The sequence below is a fragment of the Azolla caroliniana genome, unplaced genomic scaffold, assembly GCF_043228905.1.
Source record: "Azolla caroliniana isolate FFs.n. ecotype wild unplaced genomic scaffold, voAzoCaro1.0.p SCAF_8, whole genome shotgun sequence".
Taxonomy (NCBI): domain Eukaryota; kingdom Viridiplantae; phylum Streptophyta; class Polypodiopsida; order Salviniales; family Salviniaceae; genus Azolla; species Azolla caroliniana.
The window spans coordinates 1,625,193-1,650,388 of NW_028230443.1; the positions used below are offsets into that span (position 1 = coordinate 1,625,193).

At 42.4% G+C, this 25,196-nt stretch overlaps 2 protein-coding genes across 4 annotated transcripts in view; both read right to left on the reverse strand.

The window, feature by feature from the left end:
- LOC147860698 (tropinone reductase homolog At2g29290-like) overlaps positions 1–3,384 on the reverse strand; it is a 70,951-nt gene extending 67,567 nt beyond the window's left edge. Inside the window, exon 1 of the mRNA XM_087323422.1 lies at positions 3,265–3,384. Within this exon, the coding sequence (XP_087179548.1) occupies positions 3,265–3,350 (86 nt within the window). The 5' untranslated portion in view covers positions 3,351–3,384. The remainder of the gene's footprint in view (positions 1–3,264) is intronic.
- Positions 3,385–6,625: 3,241 nt separating this feature from the next.
- LOC147860699 (noroxomaritidine/norcraugsodine reductase-like) lies at positions 6,626–10,433 on the reverse strand. 3 transcript variants are annotated; one of them, XM_087323425.1, is made up of 5 exons: positions 10,304–10,433; positions 9,771–9,984; positions 9,198–9,417; positions 8,616–8,778; positions 6,626–6,648 (listed from the first exon to the last, which is right to left on the reverse strand). In XM_087323425.1, exons 1-4 carry the CDS (start codon positions 10,387–10,389, stop codon positions 8,630–8,632), a joined length of 669 nt encoding a protein of 222 aa, XP_087179551.1. In that variant the 5' UTR covers positions 10,390–10,433; the 3' UTR covers positions 6,626–6,648; positions 8,616–8,629. The 3 variants fall into 3 exon arrangements, with proteins under 3 accessions (XP_087179551.1, XP_087179550.1, XP_087179549.1); XM_087323424.1 differs by lacking the exon at positions 6,626–6,648 and adding an exon at positions 8,197–8,569 and having other exon boundaries at positions 8,672–8,778; positions 9,807–9,984; XM_087323423.1 differs by lacking the exon at positions 6,626–6,648 and adding an exon at positions 8,197–8,569 and having other exon boundaries at positions 8,672–8,778.
- Between the last annotated feature and the right edge of the window lie 14,763 nt (positions 10,434–25,196).

Genomic DNA, 25,196 nt, shown 5'->3' on the forward strand with positions numbered 1-25,196 from the left:
ACTGATACCCGACAAGCTGGATGCATGTCGGAAGCGAATCGGACTAGTAAGACATCCCATGCCAGAGTGAAGGGGGAGTTTGTTAGGAAACAGGTCCCTCCGGATGGGAAGTGAGAAGAACCGTGTTGATTAGCAACTCGACCGAGGACGAAACCGGATGTGGAGTACCCGGCAACGGAAGACCCAGTGAGAACCGGATGACGAGTACCCGGCAACGGAAGACCCGGTGAAAACCGGATGACGAGTACCCGGCAAGGAAGACCTGGTGAAAACCGGATGTTGTAGGCCCGGTGAGAACCTCTCATCGGATGGAAGGGACATATATGTAAATATGTTCCAGAGAGCCCACCAGGGCTATATTTGTAAATAGCCCAAAAGTCATATTAATATAAATATGACCTAGGGCAAACTTAATGTATGATGTAGAGTTGGTTGTGGGATTATCGTGGTGGCGATAACTCAGTGGGTAACTGTGTACAGAGTAGAGAGAGAGAGAGGAAGAGGTTGTTGCCTCTGTTGTAACCGCCTGGTGGCGAAGCGAGGGAGCAAGAGGTCGTTGCCTATGTGCCCCATTGTTGTAATCTTGATATAGTGATATTTTGTAGTCCGAGGGCTGTCGTGGTTTTTCCCAGATTTGGGTTTTCCACGTTAACATCCAGTGCACTCTCTTCTTTACTGTTTCATGTGTAGATACATCTCACCACATCCCTGTTTTTTTCTGTGATTGATCCGACATCTCGGTTGTGGCCGAGCATAACTTAGGAAACCGTATTCCTTTCAGAATGTCTGTCTCTATGAAGGATTGTGGGCCATGGTAGTTTGATGGGTTCCTTCCTCGTGTATGTTTGAAAAATAAGTGTGTGTAATTAATTGCGTGTGTGATAAATGGTCTATAAAAGTGATGTGTGTGTATAAATTTAAGTGTATATTATTAGGTGCATGTATGTGTGTATATATACTACATATATACGAAAATTGTTTGTTTGTGTGTGTAGTGTCGATGTATTTGTAGATTGAATTGTTTGTAGGAGAGTGGTATATTTTTGTTGTTCTAAAGGGGGACCTAGGGACAAAAGAATGTATAGGCCACAAGTTTCTCTCACCCCTCTCAAATGAGTGTCGCCCAATGGAAGGGCACCAGATTTTGAATCCGGAGGTATAGGTTTGAATGCCAATGCTAGTCAAAATTATTACTTACTATAAAATTTGCTCTCAATTTACTAGCCAAAAAATCCCTATCACTGAAGGGCACCGTTTTTAGCTATAGGTACTTACATTAAGTAGTCAGTCCGAAAGACATTGTTACTAGTCTCCTTTTCTTGAACCTGATCGGAGGGAGATTCCCCATTCTATGTATAAGCCTCCTTGTACAGTCTCTTTGTAATAATCCTTCATAACTAATGGGACAGTAGCTTCATTTTGGAAATAAATAATAATAATGATCACTCGAAAGTGCAACCAAAGCTTACATCCCACAAATTTAACCAATTTAGAGTGAATATTCCACTTGTTTCTCGGATTTTCGAGCTAAAAAATTTCACCATGATCGTTGTTCACACAAATATCCAATAGCATGGTATACAATTCTTTCGGAATACGTATAGATAACATTAAGCTCCGAATGTTAAAAATATTCCATGCTAAACCATTTTATATAGGGTATGAAGAAGAATTTATATCGTAGGGAGTAACTTGGTTCAAAGTTTGATGTAGGGAAAATATTCCCAAGTTTCGGAGTGCCCACCCATGTTACCATTTGTCGACATCAATTCCATTGTTATAGAAAAAAATGTTGTGTATTAGCATAATAGTTTCCATGCTGCCTTTGTAGCAAAACATGCATTACTTTGGTCCCCACTAAACATTCCAATGGCCTAATTTAAACATCTTTTCATGTAATTTCTTATTCTTAGACTATCCACTATAATATATATTGTTGCTTTTGGTTCATTTTTAACTACACCATGCAAAACATGGATTGATGAAGGGAAAATATTGTCGAGTTTCAACATGGGCCACCCATTCGGCTTTTGTTGTCTTAGGTTCCTAGAAAATAATAATGGGTATAGACATGAATGTTTTTATGTTGTCTTGAAAATCATTGTAGTAACGAATTATAATATGCATGCTTTGATCAGATTTCCCAAGTAGACGAATCTTATGCCATATATTGTTTTGCTTTTAACTCTTTGTTAATGCCATTTTTAACAACTCTACTATGTCAAGCATGAAAAACACCAAAATATGTGTTCCTTTTTTGGCAAACTACATACATTCCCTTCTAGGTGCCAAAAAATTCTCTGATTATACATGATCATAGATCCAAGGGCTTTTGTAACATAAGCCTTCTCCAAGGAAATTTGAGTCCTGTAAGCATATTCACATGGCATCTTTTAAACATCTTTTAATGTAATGTCTATATCTTAAAACTATCCACTATGCTATATATTGTTTCTTTTTATTCACTCTTAACTACACTCCCATGCTAAACATGGAAAGGAAATCCAAATATTGCATTCAGTTGTACAAAAACAAGAATATCACATAAGTTAATCAGGCAGACCATTCACAAAATTTGGAGACTAACCATCGATCGTCTCAGTGAATGATATTAGAGTTGTTCAACGATCAGATGCTTCCATGGGCAAACATGCAAATGGAGAAAGATGCGTAGATATGCCACCATCGATAGTCATAATAGTTCCTGTTATATATGATGCACTTGGCATACACATAAAGGCCACGACATGTGCAATCTCGGATGGATCCGCAAAACGCCGCAATGGAATGCGCTCTTCTAACAATGGCGTAGCCTCTATTGGTATCTGAACATAAACAAAAAAAACACTTCCAATGGGGACTCACCAGGATTTCAAGCTTCGAGGAGTTGCTTCTGATCCTCTACCACGGAGACATCGCAAACACGGAGCCATGGATGCTTCCACTCCATGTAGCATTAGCAAATTCGGCCAGACATTTCTCCAAGTCTTCCCTTGTGTGTGCACACATCCACACATGTGCCCCGAGCCGCCCAAACGCTTTTGCTATGGCCCGCCTGGTAACGGTAATGGGAGCATGCAATTTAAGTCTCACCCTCTGAAGGAAATGGATGTCACATATTCAAGATCAAATCACAAGTTTCTACTGAAATCCATATGAGGATATACAATAATGTTTTTGTTGGAAATCACAGGTTTAAATACAAAAACCATATATATATATATATATATATATATATATATATATATATGAAGCATTCATTACCCAATGCCTTTGGTTGCTCCAGTGACGAGAGCCATTTGGCCCTTTAAGCTCCATGGATCTCCAAAGTTACTTCTACATGAAGACATCTCTGTTTTCTCTCCCCCCACTTGTTTTCTCTAGAAAGAGGACTAAAAGCAAAAAAAAGAATGGTTTTTTGCTTGTCTTTTGGTTCTTCTCTAATCTTCATCGCACCTTTGCCGAGGGTTCTCCACCACAATGGACCATGAGCAAAGTACAGTGGCCCCTATATATAAAGGACGGGACCCAATGGACCCAGATACATATAGGACCATTATGATAGGTCATACGCTCGCTAAATTATATGGTGCAGTAGTAGAAGCAGAGCTCAGCGATTATATGGAAACCTTAAGTCTTCGAGCACCTGAGCATGCTCGCTTTAGACGAGCCTTCTCCACTATTGACCGTATCTTCACACTTGATGCTTAATTGACCAAACGAAGGCTTGCAAGAAGAAACTATGTTATTTATTTGTGGACTTCCACACGGCCTTTGACACAGTTCCTAGGGAGCGATTGTTTGATAGGCTTAGAAGCTTGGAGATACCAAATGACATTATTTGGGCCATCTATGCTCTATATGAGCAAGTCTCTTGGTGCATAAGATGCCTAGATGGCCTATCTGATTGCTTCACCAACACCATTGGTGTAAAATAGGGTTGCCCCCTATCATCAACTCTTTTTGGGATCTACATTGATGAAATCATTGATTTTATTGCTCGTAAGGGAGGCAACAAAGTAGCCATTGGGGGTACACAAGTTAGTCTCTTACTCTACGCAGACGACATAGTTTTGATCTTGGAGTCTGACCACGACCTACAAAAGCACCTTAATGCCCTAGATGACATTTGCACACAACGAGGATTGGTAGTGAATCTAGCGAAAACTAAAGTCCTTATCTTTCATACATCGTCTCGAGTTAGGAGTAAATGTCACCTAATCCTTTCTTATAAACTAGTTGAGGTAGTTGTAATGGATCATATGTATATCTGGGAGTCACTGTTAGTGCTTGTGAAGGTAAATTCTTAGTGACCCAAGTAGCCAAAGATAGGCTAACGAGAGGATATACATCCCTCTCATTCTTAGAGAGACAATGCCACCAGGCATACTTTCAAGAGCCACGGACGGGCCCTTCCCTCATGTATGCATCAGTAGTATGGTCTCCAGGTTCATGTGGACGCAATTAGAGAGACCTTTGGTGACGATGTTATCACATTAACTCCGAAGCAAATCGATAGTACCACATGACATTATTACAGTAGAGTTCAGTTTGCCTTCATTGTTAGTAGAAGCACTTTTCCAACTAGTAGTTTTTATTCATAGGATACATAGCCAACCACAAGATAGGATATCCCGTCAAGCTTTTGGGGCATCCCGATCCCAATATGCGTCTAGAGATACTAGCTCTTGGTATAGCACTGTAGTGAGTTAATTACTTGCAAATGGCATAGACATTAATAACCTACCTCCCCTTAAGTACAACCATGGGACTGATCAAACTTTAATCTCTGATCAGGACCATACCGAGGAAAGGCTATGTAGGTTATGTCACATAGAGATAGAGGATGTGTATCACTTCACATGCAAGTGTCCAACTTATGCCGAGATAAGGGTGAAATACCAAGACATACTAGAACCCTCTCCCACCCTCTCCAAACTATTAGATACCCCGGATATAAAGGGACTATGTAGGTATATCTTAGAGCTAAAACAACATAGGGAGAATAAACTACAAAGTGTTAACCACGACCATTTTAATATTCACCAACATGTAACTAACGTAATTTTTCAGGAACAAGAGGAGACGATGAATGTAGACACACCTACACCACTCGACCTCTCTCTTGACGAAGTAGAAATGCAAAGAACAACCAAACGCCCTCGGATGTCAGGCTTCAAAGCAACCCAACATGGAGTAGAAACAATTAAGAAGATAAGGGGACGTGAGCTATGCCGCCTAGAAGTTATGGTTGGGGTACCTTTTACACTGGAACCACGGGCCACATCCACATCGACACACTTTGACCTCTTGCTTCTTTTCAAGAGACTTGGATGGAAATGAAACTAGGCCTAGTATAAAGCCATTTCCTTATAGAACATGTTCTTTTACTAGAACTCTTTAGCTTAAGTTTTTCTTTATATACTTTCGATGAATGGGTAAATACCCCATTTTTGTTGTAAACCAATGGTCTCATGGACCAATCTTGGTATTAGAAGACGTTAATATTTCTTTCTTTCTTTCTAAAAGAAGGTTTAACATTTCAAAATGCGATTGGTCTCATGTGCGTATAAATATTATGTCTTGTGGGCGTATAAATATCGTATTGTTATCGTATCGTATTATACTGTATTGCATTGTATCATATTGTATGTGGGCATATAAATATCATATCGTATCATATTGTATTGTGTTGTATTGTAATGTATCATATCGTATCATATGATACGGCACGATACATCATCATCATCATCTTGTGGTCAAATTTTCTCTTCTCATTGTCATGCTCGTTAGGGTTGTTGGACCAATCATGTCTTTCTTCTTCTACGCTCTGTATTGCGTAAACCTCTCTCTCTACTCATCAGCCCAGTTTCGTTCATTAGTACGTCTCCAACGAGCACCACAAATCCACCACGATTATCGTGGCCATCCCACAACACAGATAAAGCATAGATGCACAAGAAATGATTTGGTGGGTACTCTTAGAGAAAATCATTCGTTAGATTGCGACCTATATAGTACCAAAGTATGTAACATGGCATTTGCAAACATTATTTTTCATTCGTTTGTGTATGTTATGAAAACATACTTATGTCTTTTTTTACATTTTTTACCTGATCTTTCTTACCTTAAAAAATGTGTTACCTTACGATAAATAACAAATACAAAAGTATGGTATTTACCATACTTAGGGGGTGTTTACCATACACAGGTAACCTCATATATTATCGGAAAAAGATGATTTGCAGAAGTTGTAACAAATCACAACCAGCTCGGCCGGATAGAAACAGAAAACATAGAGAAACAATGGAGATACATAGAGTGGGTAAGAGAGAGAGAGAGAGAGAGCAAGACAAAATGAGTCTCTATATTCAAAAAGCTTTGTAAAAACTCTATACATCGAATGTGCTCAGAGAGAACTTTTATACAAATCCGTAAAAGGACTGACAAGTACTTCAATGCTCATAACTGAGCTCTGACACTAACTCCTAAAAATATGCATATCTACTAGGCTAGGATCGTAGGCCTCTAACTGCCTACCGATTACACTCAAATCCGTCTCTTCGTTTTATTCAGCTGATCCGGATCATGTTGAGCTTGCTCGCTCAACACTCCCTGTCAAGTTCAACATAAACCAACATGTGCTCACTTCCATATTTGCAAAAGAAACACAAGTCATATAAACATCTGTGCCACAGTTTCCTTATGATTCTCGTTCACTGTTAATTATGGAACATAAAAGTATGCACATATTGGAACACAACAAAAGTGTCATCATAGTAACATACAAATATTGCAAAGCATAATTGACAGTTTGTTGGATATCAGAGTATAAAGGGAGAATATCATATCTATGCTCACTAAATATATTTGTAAAGTCACCATAGATACAATAGATAGATAGATAAACAGATAGATATTTGTAAAGTTTGATCCTTGCAATTGGGCTCATACTTAGATTCTTTCTATGTTAAATATTTATTTATGGATGGGTTAAATATGATTGAATTGGATTGTGTAAATGGATCTATGTGTCTATGTATCGATGGATCGAATAGATGTTGCATATGACAAATACACAACGATATATATAAAGAATTTACCCAATGCTTTTGGTTGCCCCAGTCACAAGAGCTGTATTTCCTTTCAGGCCCTATGGATCTATTGGAATGCTCCTACTCAAGGACCTCTCCCCAAGATAGAACCTCAAATTGTTAACAAGAAATGGGATAGGAAAGAAACACTTTTGTTTTGTTTAACAAACCACACACACATCTATTTCCCTTCTAAATAATGACCCATGCACTCTCCACGATATTTTTTGACATCTTTTAGATCTAGTAGAAAACTACGTTTATATTTTGCCCGGAAAACAACTCTTTGTTTAGAAAACACTTTACTCCAAGCTTTGAAACGACGGCATAATACACTTTTTTGGGCCCTAAAGGGTTTATACACATTTGAGAATATCACATCAAATAACTTTGAAGAATGACAATGTCTTGCTTTTGATAAGATTAAAGAACTGCTTTTGACAAGGTCAAGACATCAAGGATATGCAACTGTCAACATGACATTTATACGGAATGGTGAATTATGATTAGCATTGGATTAATATATACACCATTTTCTCAATCAATCAAATGTAAGGTCAAGACATCCAGGATATGCAACACAACATTTACATGTAATGGTATTGGGCCTCAACGGATATATGGTGCACAAACATTGTAGAATACTAGGGCGTTCATGGTAACACAAGTCGACCTAGTTTGTACTCATCCTAGTTCTGCAAGAGTCTCTTTCAAGCCTACCATTAGAGGTTTTGAAGCTTAGAATAAGAGGATTACATACATAAATTGCGGATATGGTCATATGCACACTTACTTAACCAAGATTTTCAAAGAAACTCGCGAGGGCGCACCGTGCCAAGTAAGTAGTTCTTGTTCCAAATATTGCTAAAACAGCTCTTAATTTTGGTCAAGAACAACTATATTATTGAATGGGTGATGAATCTGATTTCCTCAATTTTGTCCTTAACTTGTTGGGCAAATAAGTAATAAGTAAATAAAAAGATGATTTGAAGCTTTGAATAATAGGATCATGCACATAAATTGCAAATATGATCATATACATAGTCTATGCAAAGTTACCTAGCCAAGATTTTCAAAGAATCTCTCATGGTTATAAGGGAAGTAGTTCTTGATCTGAAATTATATTGCTGAAATGTCTCTTAATTTTTTCAAGTATATGGCAAGGAAATGACTATGCTATATATCCTTGCGTCTGATTCTTCATTTATGTCCATTATAACTACATTGCCATGCCCAACATGGCAAGGAAATACATGTGTTACATTAGTTTATCAAGAATCAAATGTTTCCATGGGTGCACATGCAAATGGAGAAATATGTGTACTCATGCCACCATCAACCGTGAGAATAGTTCCCGTTATATACGATGCACTCGGCATACACACGAATGCCACCACATGTGCAATCTCGATCGCGTCTGCAAAACGATGCAATGGGATACGGTCTTCTACTAATCCCTTAACCTCAATCGGCATCTGTACACAAAAAAGAAAAAAAACATAAACCAACATATGTGGTCACATCTGGGAGCATGATCATGGTGAGGACAATAAAGAATAAATAGAAGGAAGGCACACATTGTCTATGCCCGGCGTTGTTGTGTACCCAGGAGCAATAATGTTCACTCGGATATTGTCTTTGGCCCATTCGAAAGCTAGATGTCTCCCCAGCTGATTCACTGCAGCTGAGAAGACCATCCAAAAAATCATATACTGAATCAAGTTGTAAAGGTCATCCACAAATGATGCAATCAATCAAGAAAATGTTTCGAGGATATGTCTAGGAATCGGCAACGGTTCGGTTTCAGCTTAACCGGTTTGGCCTTGTCCAAACCAAACCAGTTAAGCCCAAACTGGTTTGGGAGTTTCCAAACCTGAACTGAACCGGTTCCTAAACCGGCTTGGAAACTGGTTTGGCCCAAATCGGTTCAGTTCTGCTCGGGCCATACCAAACGGAGCTCAAACCGGTTAAACCGAACCGAACCCATTTGGGCCAAACGTTTAAAAACGCTTGAGCCGAGGCATTGCCGATTCCTAGATATGTCAAGAGGACAAAAAAAGACTGAAAGCATGAAACAACACAACTGAGCATGAAGCCTTATACCTTTACTAACACTGTAAGCAGAAGTTTGCTCACAGAGCACGGATGAGGCAGCAATGGAGGAAATAAACACAATGGAGCCTCTTCCATTGGCCTTCATTAACGGGTAGGCAAGTTGGCTTAAATGTAGTCCGGACTCCAGGTTAAGAGCCATTATTTTAGAGAAATCCGTTAGCGCCATATCCAATGCCAGAAAATCTTTGTAACAGCCCGCATTATTTACCTAGTTTGAAGAAGACAATGGAGAAAGACAAGTCATAAACATCTATGCTACAGTTTTCCGAAATTATGATTCTCCGTCACTGATCGAAGGACAAAGATTATGCACAAGTCATAAACATCTATGTTACAGTTTTCCGAAATTATGATTCTCCTTCACTGATAGAAGGACAAAGATTATGCACAAGACATAAACATCTATGCTACAGTTTTTCGAAATGATGATTCTCCCTCACTGATAAAAGGGCAAAGATTACGCACAAGTCATAAACATCTATGCTACATTTTTCCGAAATTATGATTCTCCTTCACTGATAAAAGGACATAGATTATGCACATGTTGGGGAAGAGATTCACTAGGATGTCAAGCTTCGATGAAAAGTGGAGAGCGACTTGGGTGATGAGTTGCTTCCGATCCTCAACCACTGAGACATCGCAAACAGAGCCATGGATGCTTCCACTCCATGTAGCACTCGCATATTCGGCAAGGCATTTCTCCAGGTCTTCGCTAGAACGAGCACATACCCACACATGTGCCCCGAGCCGCGCAAACTCTTCTGCTATGGCACGCCTGGTAATGGTAACGGGAACATGAAATTTAAGTCTCACATTAGCAGGAAATCATTCGCTCCGAGAGTGATATATGACAGTTGTTGGGTTAGACATGGATCACTCCTCTGAAGGAAATGGATGTGACATATTCAAGATCAAATCACAGGTTTTCTATTGAAATCCATATGATATACAATGGCTTTGGTTGAACAAACAGAGATATATAAAGATAATACACATGTCCATCTACATATATATACATTTATATTCATATACATTTATATTCATATATATATATATATATATATATATATATATATATGTGAAGCATTCATTACCCAATGCCTTTGGTTGCTCCAGTGACGAGAGCAGTTCGGCCCTTTAAGCTCCACGGATCTGCAGGGTTGCTCCTACAGGAAGACATCTCTGTTTTCTCTCTTCCTACCTGCCCTTTGTATGTATGTATGTATGTATGTATGTATATGTACATATATAAGTCTTCCCTAAAGAGGACAACACCAACAAGAGTCCAAAGGAAGGATAGTCTCTTCCTTGTCTTTTTCCTTCTTTCTCTAAATGAAGGTTTAACAAATCAAAATGAGATGGGTCTCGTATTGTCGATACCCTATTAAACAGTATTGTAATTTGTATCACACGCACGTAATCATATGTCATCTTTTACATTACGTGCGTGTGAAGTTTGAGCGAAACCATTGGGGACTAGAAATTCAAGAGGATGGATTGACTCGATTTTCTAATGTTCATTGTTTGAAGATGTTGTTAATCATGCTACTTTCCTAAAATTTTATTTATGAGATTGTATAAACTCCGTGGTGTTTTTTGTATGTATGTTGAATTTAGAGTGATTAAATAATTTTCGAAGAGTGGGCTAGGGATTTTACTATTTATTATTACTATGTTATTGTATTCTTTTTTATTTTTTTATTTTTCTATTTTTTATTTGCATTGTTCTTTTTGTGGTGTGCATGTGTTCTTTTGTGCTACTGTTTTAGCATACCCTTTTTTTTTCCAGAAAAGAATATACTCCTTTAGTTAAAATATACATAAAACTCGATCCCTTTCTCGTGAAGGCCGAGCCAAGACTATCTTATCCTACACAAGAGATCTTGCTTATTTATCTTACGCTTTCACATATGGCTCTAGCCATAGTACGTAAAATTCGTGTTCGTCTGCCATATCATTCGTTTTCATACGTTGGAAAACGAACACGAATGATATGCAAATATTCGTGTGTTTTTTTTTTTTCATTTTTTTCATTTTTTTTTTCATTTTTTTTCATTTTTTTTAAATTTTTTTTCAATTTTTCCCTCTTTTCTCCCTTTTCCTCTGCACTAACGTTACGCTCTCTTCTCCTCTACAACCTAGCCTCAAACGATTTGCGATTCTGCAGAGTGCATTCAACCTTCAGGTATATTTAGTGTAGAAATATGGTTTTAATTTCAGTGATGAAATTTCAGTGCTAAAAAATCAGAAATTTCATCACGAAATTTCAGAAATTTCTGTGATGAAATTTCATCAATGAAATTTCAGTGATGATTGAAATTTCTGAAATTTCAATCAAAATTTCTGAAATTTCAGTGATGATTGAAATTTCAGAAAATTTGATTGAAATTTCTGAAATTTTTTGCAATTTTTAAAATTTTTTTTCCGTGAAAAAATGTTTACCTTATAGTAAACCATTTATCCAAAAGTATGGTATTTATCATTCTTCGAGAGTGTTTATCATTCTCGAATGATTGAATCATTCTCGAACACGAATGCACGAATGGTACACATGGTTCATACTATGGCTCTAGCCATCCTTTCATGCACATCACCTACATTCACTATCCCACATGCCATGTCTTTCACAACCCTCGTTCATCTAATGGGAGGGGGGAACAACCATTTGGGTACTTCATACTTCCATAGTATATCCATTCCATTTGTTGCGGCCATCGGTGTAGTACACCATTGCTTTCGAAAGTTCAGCCTCATTAGTTATGTAGCATCATTAGTACCATCAATCCGCTCATATTGAGCTCTTAGTCTAGTTATTAATGTGTGCCGGATTAGCTTAATTGATTCAGTAGGGGGGCGTTTGTGTGCTAAAAAATACCTTGGTACACCTTGTTGTCCATATATACCATATAGTAATGGGGGCAAGCAACATCCAAAAATCTCCAAGTTTTTGATTTTGTGCACAACTTGAAGGTACCCTGTTGTTAGTGATCAGCCGCACACTGCCATTCTCCCCTCTGTACTTAGCATTGCATGTGCCATCATATTTCGCCACATCATCCTCAAGACAAATCCAGCAAGCATCTCCCCAGTTGAGGGTGAACGAACTAGAGGCATGGCAAAGCAAACGTAGTGCCCTTCCCCATACATCCACTGCCTCGCAACATTCCCATAGACAATGGGAAATGCTTTCTATCTGTCCACAAGCAATGCATCTGGGGGCTACATTGGGGCCTTTACCCCACGTCCCTACCGGTAAGGCTCTATCTGTAATAAGCCATAAACACATCATTATCTTGCGGTCATATCTATCATGACATATCATTTTCCAGAATTTATCTAGTCTCATTTCACTAATGCCCTCTTGTATCCAAAATTTCCTTGCTACAATCTTGTCGTGTTGTTCTAGAATAATTTGCCTCCCAATCTTCGTGTTATACCTGAAAAATTGAACTAGCTTTTCCCCATCAATTCTTCCTTGAGTTCTCCAACAATATATCGTTGGGTCCCATGATAACTGATCCAAATGCCATTGTATAGGCCAACACATTGTCACCGGTGTGATCTCCATTGGTTTAGGGTCAATAATCATATTCTTGCCATTTTTTGTGATTAGCCTAATCGGCCTTTCTATTTGAAAGGTTGGTTGCTCAACTCTTACCATTCCATGCTCTAGTTTGTAGTATAATACTTCATTTGATTCTACTTTCATTCCCTTAATGCCAATTAAATAGTTCTCGGCATCTATAAGTTCTATCCACGCAATTTTAGAGGTTGTTACTTCTTCCTCTTCCACCGTATTCCTATAGCATGCAATGGCATTTGTAATTCTCTTGAGCATGGCTTTACCCTTGCTTATTCTCCATATTCTAGCCTTTTGAGTGGCCACCTCATTGGACAATGTTGAGCGGCAAGCTCAATTGGAGCCGGATCGGTTGAATAAGCCTGAGCCGGTGAGCGAGACGGATTAGTGAGCCGGTGAGCACCCATTGAGCAAAAGAGTCGGTGAGCTGGGGAGCCGATTAGTCGGATCCATCAGTAACCGGAAGCCTAGTAGTAGCTAGACTACTGGGGAGTTAATACTCTCGTAGTTAGTGTCAGACGCTCGAGTGAGCATTGAAGTACACTATACTTCTGTCAGTCCGTATGGACTTGTATAAAAGTGTTCGCTCAACACATACTATGTACAGAGTGTTGATATAATTTTTGAATAGTGATTCTTGTTCTGCTCTCTCTGTCTCTCCCACGTACTGTTAAGCTCTCCATTAAACTTGTTCTCTGTTTTCTGTTTTCTATTGCTTCTGCACGCTATTTGTTTTTACATGGTATCAAAGCGCGAGGGTTGAGAACCTCTGCAACCGACATTCGCTTTTGCAAGAAGAAAACCTAACCTTTGGAAAAAAAAAAAAAACAATGGATAGAGGAATGGCTAGAGGAATGGCTAGCTCGCTTCCGGTGGAGAAGCTCGATAGATCTAACTACGCATCTTGGTCATACAAGGTGCACTAGTACCTGCTTGGGCATGGTTACTGGAGCTATGTCGACGGAGCTAACGACGTAGCACTTGATGCAGCACACAAGGACTTCCCGATGTGGGAACAATCGGCAAGCAAAGTGATGTACTGCTTTGCATCCAGTGTCGGAGACCAACTGTTGAGCCACGTCCGAGATGCCAAGACGCCGAAAGAGGCTTGGGGAAACCTGAAGAAGGTGTTCGCCACAAGCACTACAACCCAGAAGTTGCAACTCCGACAGGAGTTGAGCAATGTCCGACAGAAGGACATGTCGGAGGCTGATTACATGGCCCGAATCAAAGAGATCTGTGACTCGCTTGCCTCTATCAATGTCACAGTAGAGGAAGAAGAGATGGTACAGGTTTGTCTTGGGGGCCTGGCGTCTAAGTTCCGAGCTTTCCGGATAGCTATATGTACAAGGGAGAATACGCCGTCATTTTTCGACTTACAGTCGATGCTCCTTGTAGAGGAGAACCACGCCGGTGCGTCAACAAGTGCACCCACCGACAGCCGGATGTTGTACACGGAGGCAGATCGGCCTCGTGGGCGTGGTGGATGAGGCGGGTCAGCACACAATGGAGGTGGCCGGCAAGGGCAAGACCGACGGCACAGAGACCGTGCCGACAACAGTTCCGAGACTTCCACAAGCAGGGGGAGTCAAGGTGGAGCCGAAGGCCGGCAAGGCAAATCCGCCATGGAATGTTGGTACTGTGGCAAAAAGGGCCACAGAGAAAGAGAGTGCTGGAAGAAGCGCACCGATTTGGACAGATCTGGATCCGGCAAAACCGGTCCGGAGAACCGACAAAGCTCGCACTATGCGCAAGGATCAAAAGGGTCCGGAACCAGGAAGACAGGTAAGGGGCCAACCTTGGTGATGAAACACGAGGCTAACTCGATGAAGAAGACCACTTCCAAATCGGAGGAAGTGTGGTACGTTGATTCCGGTGCGTCAAATCACATGACGAACCACAAAGAGTGGTTCTCCTTCTTGGAGAAACTGGAACAACCGGGAGTTGTCGAAACTGGAGACGACACTCCTCACCCAATCGTGCATGTCATAGAAGTTCCCCTGAGCCACATCGGACAGAGGGGGAAGCTGATGAATGTATTACACATTCCGACTATCACGAAGAACCTAGTGTCAGTCGGATAGCATATGTGCAAAAGAGGTATAAGTATTATAACCCACGGACGAAGCAGGTCCAAGTTAGCCGCGATGTTGAGTTTGATGAGACGACATCATGGTATGCCTTACCCTAAACCCAGACCCGATACCGGAGGATGAGGCTAGTGAGCCTAAACCGGTCCAGATGGAAGATGATGAATCCGGGACTCAAGAAGAGAGTTCGGAATCGTTTCGGTTGAGTAGGCCAGTCGAATGAGGAACTAGCGAGTAATGAAGACTCTACCGTGCTCTCCCCATGCAAGGAACCGAGGATACGGTTCACGCACAAAGAGAAGGGGAAGAAGAAGATGTTGGATTATGAAACCGGTAATGATGAGTCGGATCAGAGCAGATCCGACTCCAGAAAGGAAAATGACGGTTCTTCAACACCGAAGACCGAACCGGCCAAGAAGGGCCTCAAACCGAGTAATGGTGGGTTATGCCGGTCAACCCGCCAGAAGGAACCTGTTAAGCGGTACGGGTACAATGAGTACATGGCGCATCACTATGCGTACATGACCAAGGTGGCGGAAGTGTGTGCGCCGGAGAGCTACGCAGAAGCGGCAAAGGACGCACATTGGCGTGCCGCTATGGAAGAAGAGATGCGGGCACTTGATGCCAACGATACATAGGACCTGGTTGACCCTCCCCATCACAGTAAACCGATCGGATGCAAGTGGGTGTACAAGGTAAAGTACAACGCCGACGGTTCGGTTAACCGGTACAAGGCCCGGTTAGTGGCGAAGGGATACGCACAGACCCACGGAATCGACTATGACGAGACCTTCGTTCCAGTAGTGAAGATGACGACGGTTCGTGTGGTTCTGGTAGTTGTTGTGGCAAGGGGGTGGCATCTTCACCAGATGGATGTGAAGAATGCATTTCTTCAAGGAGATCTTGAAGAAGAGGTCTTTATGATACAACCCCCCAGTTTCCAGACGGAGATGAACAAGTCGGCGGTATGCCAACTGAAGAAGTCACTTTATGGCCTAAAGCAAGCCCCCCGAGCTTGGAATGCGAAGATCACACACCGGTTGCATAAGATGGGGTTTGCGGCCTCCAAGTCCAACTCTTCGTTGTTCATCTGGCAAGGCCCGGACGGTCCGGTTTGCATCTTGTTGTATGTTGATGATCTGGTCATCACCGGACCTAGACTCGATGAAATCAGCCGAGTCAAGTCCCAGTTGTCGGATGCGTTTGAGATGAAGGACCTGGGGGACCTTCATTATTTTCTTGGGATCGAGGTGAGCCGGACCCCCGACAACATAATGCTCTCACAAAGGCACTATGTGTTGAATATGCTGTACAAGTTCGGCATGACAGAATGCCGACCTGTCTCTACACCCTTGGACCGGAACTAGAAGCTCTGTCCCAACTCTGGACTGGCTTGCGATGAGAAACGGTTCCGAAAAATTGTCGGAAGCCTTATATATTTGACCATCACCCGACCTGACATAAGCTATCCGGTCGGTGTGATTAGCCAATTCACGTAGAAGCAAACTGTAGAGCATCTTCAGTGCGTGCACCGAATACTACGGTATGTGAGCGGCACGAAGGACCGGGGACTGTTATACCGGCGAGGTATAACCGAAGAGTTGGTCAATTACATAGATGCCGACTGGGCCGGCGATGCATCAGATCGCTGATCAACCTCCGGTTATATGTTTTCCCTAGGTAGCGCGGCTGTTGCGTGGAGCAGCAAAAAGCAGCCAACAGTTACTCTATTGAGCACTGAGGCTGAGTATCGGGGCGCTACCGTTGCCACCTATGAAGCCATTTGGCTTCGGCGACTGCTGCAAGACCTACGGATCGAGGTACCAACCCCGATTCTGATCTACTGCGACAACATAAGTAGCATGCAGCTCGCCAAGAACCCCGTATTCCATGCTAGCACAAAAGCACATAGAAGTGCACTATCACTTCATGCGTGAGCATGTCCTGAGCGATGAGGTCGAACTTTGGTATGTTCACACGGATCGGCAAGTTGCCGACATCTTCACCAAATCACTCGGATTGGACAAGTTGCAGCACTTCACCAAAATGCTCGGTGTTTAGCATCTCAACGTGCCACACTTGAGGGGGAGAATGGGCAAAAACACTGGAACGGGCAAAGGCAAAGAGACTGCCAAATGCACCGGTGAGGGAAGAACCGATACAGGGAGAGACAAGAAGAAGAAAGGAGCCGAGTCGACAAAGGAAGTCAACACATCCAAACAAGTCAGAACAAGTGGCAGCGGCAACAGAGTCAAGAAGGACAGAGCCGACCGAAGGAAGAAGGCCAAGACCCGGACATGGTCCGATGTGGTGAAGGGTCTCGAATCGGGAGCGACCGATTTGGACAAGAGCTGGAATGAATCGGAGACAGTCGATTCGGTTCAACAGACAGATTTGGAAGGACTGGATCAATTCAAGGCCAGGAGGACGAGAAGGCAGCGAAAGTCAATGCCAACACGAAGGAATCAGCGAACCTGCAGACGCCGAAGTCACAACAATGAGGGAGCTGAATTGGGCATGTTGAACAGACAAGCCGACCGAGGAGGTCAAGGTGCGCAGAACAAGAGGGGTCACGGCAAACAGAACCGGACCGGACGAGGAGCGCGAGCAAGGCGGAGTGACGCCAGAAGGAGCCAGGCAGAAGGACCGGTTGCCACAAACGTTGACACTACGACCGGACCTCAAGTTGAGCTTGAGGGGGAGTGTTGACCGGCAAGCTCAATTGGAGCCTGATCGGCTGAATAAGCCTGAGCCGGTGAGCACCCGGTGAGCAAAAGAGCCGGTGAGCCGGATCCATCAGTAACCGGAAGCCTAGTAGCAGCTAGACTACTAGGGAGTTAATACTCTCGTAGTTAGTGTCAGACGCTCGAGTGAGCATTGAAGTACACCGTACTTCTGTCAGTCCATATGGACTTGTAGAAAAGTGTTTGCCGAACACATACTATGTACAGAGTGTTGATATAATTTTTGAATAGTGATTTTTGTTCTGCTCTCTCTGTCTCTCCCGCCTACTATTAAGCTCTCCATTAAACCTATTCTCTGTTTTATGTTTTCTATTGCTTCTGCACGCAATTTGTTTTTACAGACAAAAACCTCTCCCACTCCACCAATGCATTCCCTTGGGCATTGATTAACTCAGCCCATTTGAAACCTGTTTTTTGGCCTATCATCAGCCCATCCATATCTCTAATCAATGGGTTCCATACAATTGGCATGTACATCTGTGTATATGCATCATTTCTCCACCTACATGTGATCCCCTTTCTGATTTCTTGCCATGCTTTCATAATTCCAATAGCACAACAACTCTGCATACTTCCCCAATATTTAGCATACCCTTTTTAGGATGCATGTACCTAAGCCTACCCACCCTTTTAGCACACCCTTTTTAGGATGCATGTACCTATGCCAACCCACCCTTTTAGCACACCCATTTTAGCTAAGCCAACCCAAATAGGTACCTTTGTATCAACTATAAATTGAGTAAGAAGTAAGGAGTTAAGTAGGCTGGTTTTGATCTCTTATGTGCATTTCACATTATTATAATTATAATTATTCAATGGTTGACCTTGGTGCACACACTAAAAGGAGAATATGATGCTATCAAGGGTGATTCAGATGTATTCTTTCAAAAGAAAGAGGTTTTTAAGAAGAGATGGGAAAGGATTAATGTGTTCTGCATGGTTAATTGTTGTATATGTTGGAGGTATCAACCACCTCTCTAGGTATTTCCTCCACCGATATGAGGCTTGTGGCTATGTATAACTGTTCTCGGTACTGTCTTGGGAGTTATGCATGTCAATGGCAATCTATAAGAAGTTCAAAAGAAAGAAATAACTGAGATTTTGTGCAATCTCAAGGCTTGGGCCACGAAGAAAGACCTTCGAGACTTATTTTCTAGTTTATTGAAAGCATGGAGCAACATGGTAGATATATAGAAAGGGAACAAATTTTTCTGTTTCATCAAAAACATGTTCGCGTTCACAAAGGATTGCACATTCCACTTGTAGAATCTTCTTGAAACTATCCAAATATACCCTCTCTACAAAAATTGGATGCACTAGTATCACATGTTCCACAACTTGATTATAATTTGCAAATATAAAAATACATGATAGGTCTACGAGTGGAGATCATTAGAAATCATGCAAGTTTGGACGTGTTGATAAGTTAATGTAGGCATAATAAAGTTCAACAATGGCTCAATATGTCACTAATGTGCGACATGGGAAACACTAAGTTAAAGACTTATATTAATTTGGTAAGTTTTACAAAAATATGAGGTGTACTTGTAAACATACTAATAAAATGAGTTATAATTTATACTTTGACCCATACTTACATGTATATAATTGTGGACAATGTAGGATAGTGCACTTTAGGATAATGTGATTGGAATAACTAACTTATTAAAGTATTTAATACTTGTATTTAAAGTTGATCTAATCTATTCCTTAGTTTGTTCGTATGGGATCAAACCATATGTATATAATTGTGGACAATGTAAGACAGTGAACTTTAGGATAATGTGGTGGAAATAACAAACCTATTAAGGCTTTCATACTTGTATTTAAAATTGATCTAATCTATTGCTTAGGTGATTCACACGGGATCAAACTCCGAACGATAACGCTAGTGGAACTACAAGCGTATAAAAACATGCGGATAATGCTAGTGGAACCATTATTAACACACTACACAATCTAAGCAACAATGCAAGAGAAACATAATAGTTTTAACAATAGAAGACAAAGATCCATAATAACAACATAGACAGTCATGGAAACAATTCTACGACCATGTTATGTTAAGGTAAACTTTGACCAAAATCAGCCTCAATTTAAACTAATTCATGTTTCTCCATAAATTTGGTGGTCAGCAATGCATACGGAGAAACCAATGTCACAAGTCTACTAACCAAGTATATAAAAATAAAATTGAAACATATAGAAGATTATAAAGAATAGAATCCACCAAGTAAAACCCAAAATTTGTATTAATAATGTGAAATCCAAACGATACATTTCGCGTTTTTAAAAGAGTCTATTACATAGCAATCAAATCGTCAATGTCATTTTCTTCATCATCCTGTATAGAAGTCTCTTCGGCTATACGTGCATTGGCTTCCCCTATTAGCCGAGCCAACGAAATATCTTCTATAAGCTCATCATCAAGCTCGATTAGCTCCCTCGGTTCCCTGGCCAACGAAGGAATAGGCTCTCGCGAAGCAAGTTGAAACCTTTCAGTATCAGCGAGGTTCTTTGCACCGACCTCCTCGTCCTGGTCTGGGCACTCCCACAAAGCCTTAATCCTCATGTTTATAAATATAACCTGCTCCTCGTCTTTCTCCAATGCAACTGTGTTTCTAAAGAGCTTCAATGCACATGCGGACGTCGTTCTTGTGAAGAAAGTAACAAGAAGAATTAGTTCTCAAACAAAAAAGATTCAGTATTGGTTATCTCAAGATTGTTACCCTAGTTCGAGGATACCTGTGCTAGAAAAGAGGTCTAATATCCAGTCTCCTTCGACAGAAAACATCTCGATCAAGCGCATCATAAGTCGTTGAGGTTTTTGGTATGGGTTGACAAGTCCTCGTTCTGTCGTGGTGACATGTTGCAATTTCCGTGTCACTACTGGATATACCAACAGATTTGAACCTCCCACTTCATTAGAATGCTCCTTGATTCTTTGTTTCTTAATTTCATCGAAGTAGCCAACCGTGATGTATTCAATGGCATTAACGAACCGAAAGGTTGACCCTCTATTTACATTGGTTTTTATCCTATAACAAATATTACATCGAGTTAAGAATAGATTGAACAATCTTAAGAAAGGAAATATAGTGAATGAGACATATAAATAATCCTTACCATGCAAGGTTCTCGATGCCATGGCAATGAGATCTCAAAGCTTGAGCTACCGAGTACCCTTGGTCCATACTATGAAAGACAACTATTCTCCACAAGGATGCAGTCGTTAGCTCAGCAAAATCCTTGACCATCTTCTCCAACTGTTTAAACCTAAACGGTTCATCGTTGTATGATGACCCTGCCATTCGAAATCCGTAAGGAATATCCGCAATCATTAGCGTATATTCCTTCTTTGGCACTTTTTGGATCATGTCAACGACATCGCCGCAAACCACATTGTAGTAAAGATCTCTCGTAATATCTTTTTTGTGGCTAAATTTTTTGAAGGAGCCATCTTCCTCCATTTCGTACGCCTTGACTAAGCGATGATCCTTTTCTTTTTTGGCTCTCTCAAGATGTGCAAGGAAGGATGTCGGGAAATCGTGTATATCCTTAACTTGTCCTTGTTTTTTGCCACGACACGGTTTCTAATAGAAGCAATAGGACACGAATTGCCCGACGCCATATTCCGTCCGAGCCTTTGTGGTAGAGGATGTCGGAAACGAGACAAAAGTTTTGGCTTTGTACTACGAGTCGTTTTCGCACATCGAGGGGCATGTGGTCGGGAGGTAGGCCAGTACTAAGGAAATGGGTCATCTCCGTGATCCCTTCATCTTCTTTGTCATCTAGCAGCATTGTGAGATTAAATAGGCCGGCATCGGGTAAATCGTCATACGTGGACTCGATAAGGTCCCTTGACTTGAGGCGGCTTAGGTAGTCAGCGACGGCGTGTTGGACTCCGGGTCGATGTTGTATATGAAAATCAAACTCTTGTAACAAGAGCATCCATCGAGCCAGTCAACCTGTCAGGGCTTGTTTATTGACAAGGTAAAGGAGGGTTGAGTGATCGATGTGAAATGTGAATTTTCGGCCTAAGAGGTAATGCCGAAATTTACTGATGTTGTAGATCATACCGACAACCTCTCATTCGGTGGTTGAATAGTTCTTTTCTGCCACAATCGAGTCTAGGAACAAACACAGAAAAATGAGTAATGCACGCACGACACAGTAAGCAGAAGAGTACATAGGATGTTTATGTGGAAAACCCAAACACGGGAAAAACCACGGCAGTCCACAGACTGCAAACTATCACTATGATACAATATACAGTAGATGAACACAGAGGCAACGACCTCTTGTTCACTTTCTTCGCCACAAGCGGCAGTTACAACAGAGAAAACGTCCTCTTCGTCTCTCACTCTCTCTCTCTCTCTCTCTCTCACTCTCACTCTCACTCTCTCTGTGCACGGTTGCACTCAAATCTTGCACCAACAAGAATGACGACCTCTTCACTAAGTTTTCCCTAAGTCATATTTATACTAATATGACTTTTCGGCTATTTACAAATATAGCCCCAATGGACTCTCAGAAACATATTTACGAATATGTCCCTTCATCCGGTGAGCACTTCTCACCGGGTCTTCATCATCCGGCTCTTGCCGGGCACTCGTCATCCGGTTCTCACCGGGTCTTCACCATCCAGCTCTTGTCGGGCACTCGTCATCCAGTTCTCACTGAGTCTTCCATTGCCGGGTACTCCACATCCGGTTCTTACCGGGTCTTCCGTTGTCGGGTACTCCTATCCCATCCGAAGGGATCTGTTTCCTAACAAACTCCCCCTTCACTCCGGCATGGGATGTCTTATTAGTCCGATCCGCTTCCAACATGCATCCAGCTTGTCGGGTATCAGTACTTTGGTTAGCATATCTAACTTGTTCTCGGCCGTGTGGATCTTTGTCAGCGCAAACTCTTGATCTTCTACTCACTCCCAGATCCAGTGATACCTACATTGGATGTGCTTCGTCCTGGAATGGTACGTTGCGTTCTTAGCAAGGTGGATGACACTTTGACTGTCGCAATAGAGCCGGTATTCATCTTGCCGGGTACCGAGCTCTCCGATGAAGTCCTTCATCCATAATATTTCCTTGCCGGCTTCAACAGCCGCCATGTACTCCGCCTCCGTGGTTGATAACGCAACCGTCCTCTATAGCCTCAACTGCCACGAAACAACTCCCCCTGCATATGTCATTACATACCCGGATGTAGACCGGCTGGTATCCACATCAACCGACATGTCTGAATCGGTAAAACCGTCAAGTTGAGGTTTACCGGAGCCGAATCGGAGACACATATTCGAAGTGCCCTTCAAGGACCGGAGTATCAATTTGACCGCGTTCCAGTGCTCCTTGCCGGGATTGCTCATAAACCGGCTCACCACTCCGACTGCGTATCCAATATCCGGTCGAGTACACACCATTGTGTACATTAAGCTCCTGACAGCAGAGGCATATAGCACCTTCATCATATCCACCTTCTCTGCTTTCATCTTTGGGCTTTGCTTACCAAATAATCTGCAGTTTGTCGGAAGTGTCGATCCGACCGGTTTCGCGTCTGACATGTTGAACCGCTGAAGCACCTTTGTCACGTATTTCTCCTGTGATAGCCACAATTGCTTCTTTGACCGGTCCCGGATGATGTGTATCCCCAGTATCTATCTTGCCGGACCCAAGTCTTTCATTGAGAAAGTTCGGTTTAGAGCCTTCTTCAGCATCCGTATTTTGGCTTGGTCCCGTCCGACAATCAACATGTCATCCACGTACAGAAGGAGTATCAAGAAGTTGCCTCCTTCGAACTTCTTCACAAACACGCAGTGATCGGCCTGTGTCTTGTGGTACCCTTGATCGGCCATGAAGGAGTCGAACTTCCGGTACCATTGTCGGGGAGCCTGCTTCAGTCCGTATAGGCTCTTCTTCAACCGGAAAACCAGGTGCTCCTTCCCTTTCTCCACGAATCCTTCCGGTTGCTGCATGTAGATCTCCTCTTTGACGTCACCGTGACGGAATGTCGCCTTCACGTCCAGCTGCTCTACCTCGAGGTCCATGCTTGCCACTATAGTCAGCACCGTCCGGATGGAGTTCATCTTCACTACCGGGGCAAATATCTCGTCCAATTCCACGTCCTTCTTCTGTTGGAACCCCTTCACCACGATCTTGGCTTTGTATCTCGGGGGGTTGCCGGCATCTCCCAATTTCAACTTGTACACCCACTTATTTCGGAGTGCCCGCTTTTCTTTCGGCAACTCCACCAATTCGTGCGTATGGTTCTCATGCAGGGAATCCATCTCATCCTGCATGGCACTTAACCATTTGCGGCTGTGGGTGTCATCCTTCGCTTCTTCGAAGCTTTCCGGCTCTCCCTCACCGGTCAGCAGCACATGCTCTACATCCAGAAATCTCCGGGGGGCCCTTCTCTCTCTGAGAGGATATCTCCGTCTTTGGCCTTCGGCAACAAGCTCCACTATTTGATCTTCATCTGAATCCGATTCGGGGTTTTGACCGGTTCCGATTTCAGCTTCCTCTACTTCTTCTTCTCCCGGTTCGGTATGCTCACCGTAACCGGCTGGTTCCTCGAGTGTTAACCGGCTCTTAGCCGGGTGTGTCCGAATCTCATCGGAGTTCATTATCTTCTTCTCTGACTCCCAGTCGGAAAGATTATTGTCCTCCATGAAGATAATATCTCGACTCCGGAATACTTTCTCGTCGAACTAATCGTCGCCGTAACCGAGGAATATGCATGGCCGGGTCTTCGGATCTAACTTTCCTCTCCGGTCCTTAGCTACATGCACGTACGCAAGACACCCGAATACCTTCAGATGCCGGTAGGACACTTCCTTACCGGTTCAAACTCTCTGTGGCGTGTCTCCGTCCAAGGGTACTGAGGGTGATCTGTTTATCACATATGTCGCCGTCGACAGTGCCTCAGCCCAAAACTTCTTGGGTAATTTTGCATGCGCCAACATACTCCGGACCCTCTCCATTATGGTCCGATTCATCCTCTCGGCCAGCCTATTTAGTTCCGGCATCTTCGGCACGGTAAATTCGAGCCGGATTCCCTTCGAGCGATAGTACTCCTCGAACTACCCCCGGTATTCACCTCCGTTATCTGCTCGAACCGCCTTAAGCTTCTGGCCAGTTTCTCTTTCCACTCTCGCGTGGAGCTCTTTGAAGACGGATAGCACCTGATCCTTCGTCTTCAATGGTGTGGCCCACAACTTTCGGCAGTGGTCATCTATGAACTTCACGAAGTACTGCGATCCGGCATGTGACTTCGTGTCCACTTGACATACATTAGTATGCACCAACTCTAGTGGTGCATTACGTCTCATCGGTGGCCTCGATCGGAAGAAGGTCCGGTTTTGTCTCCTGGCCAGACAATCAATGCACTTCTTCAAGTGCACATTCTTCACTGGAATGAGGTTGTCGTCCGCAAGCCTCTTCATCCCCTTCTCGCTCATGTGACACAGCCTCTTGTGTCACAGCTCACCGGCAGTGTCGGATGCCACATTCACTTCTTCCGGGCATTCTTCCGAGCATAACCGGGCATTCATCAGGTACAACGTGTTGACCTT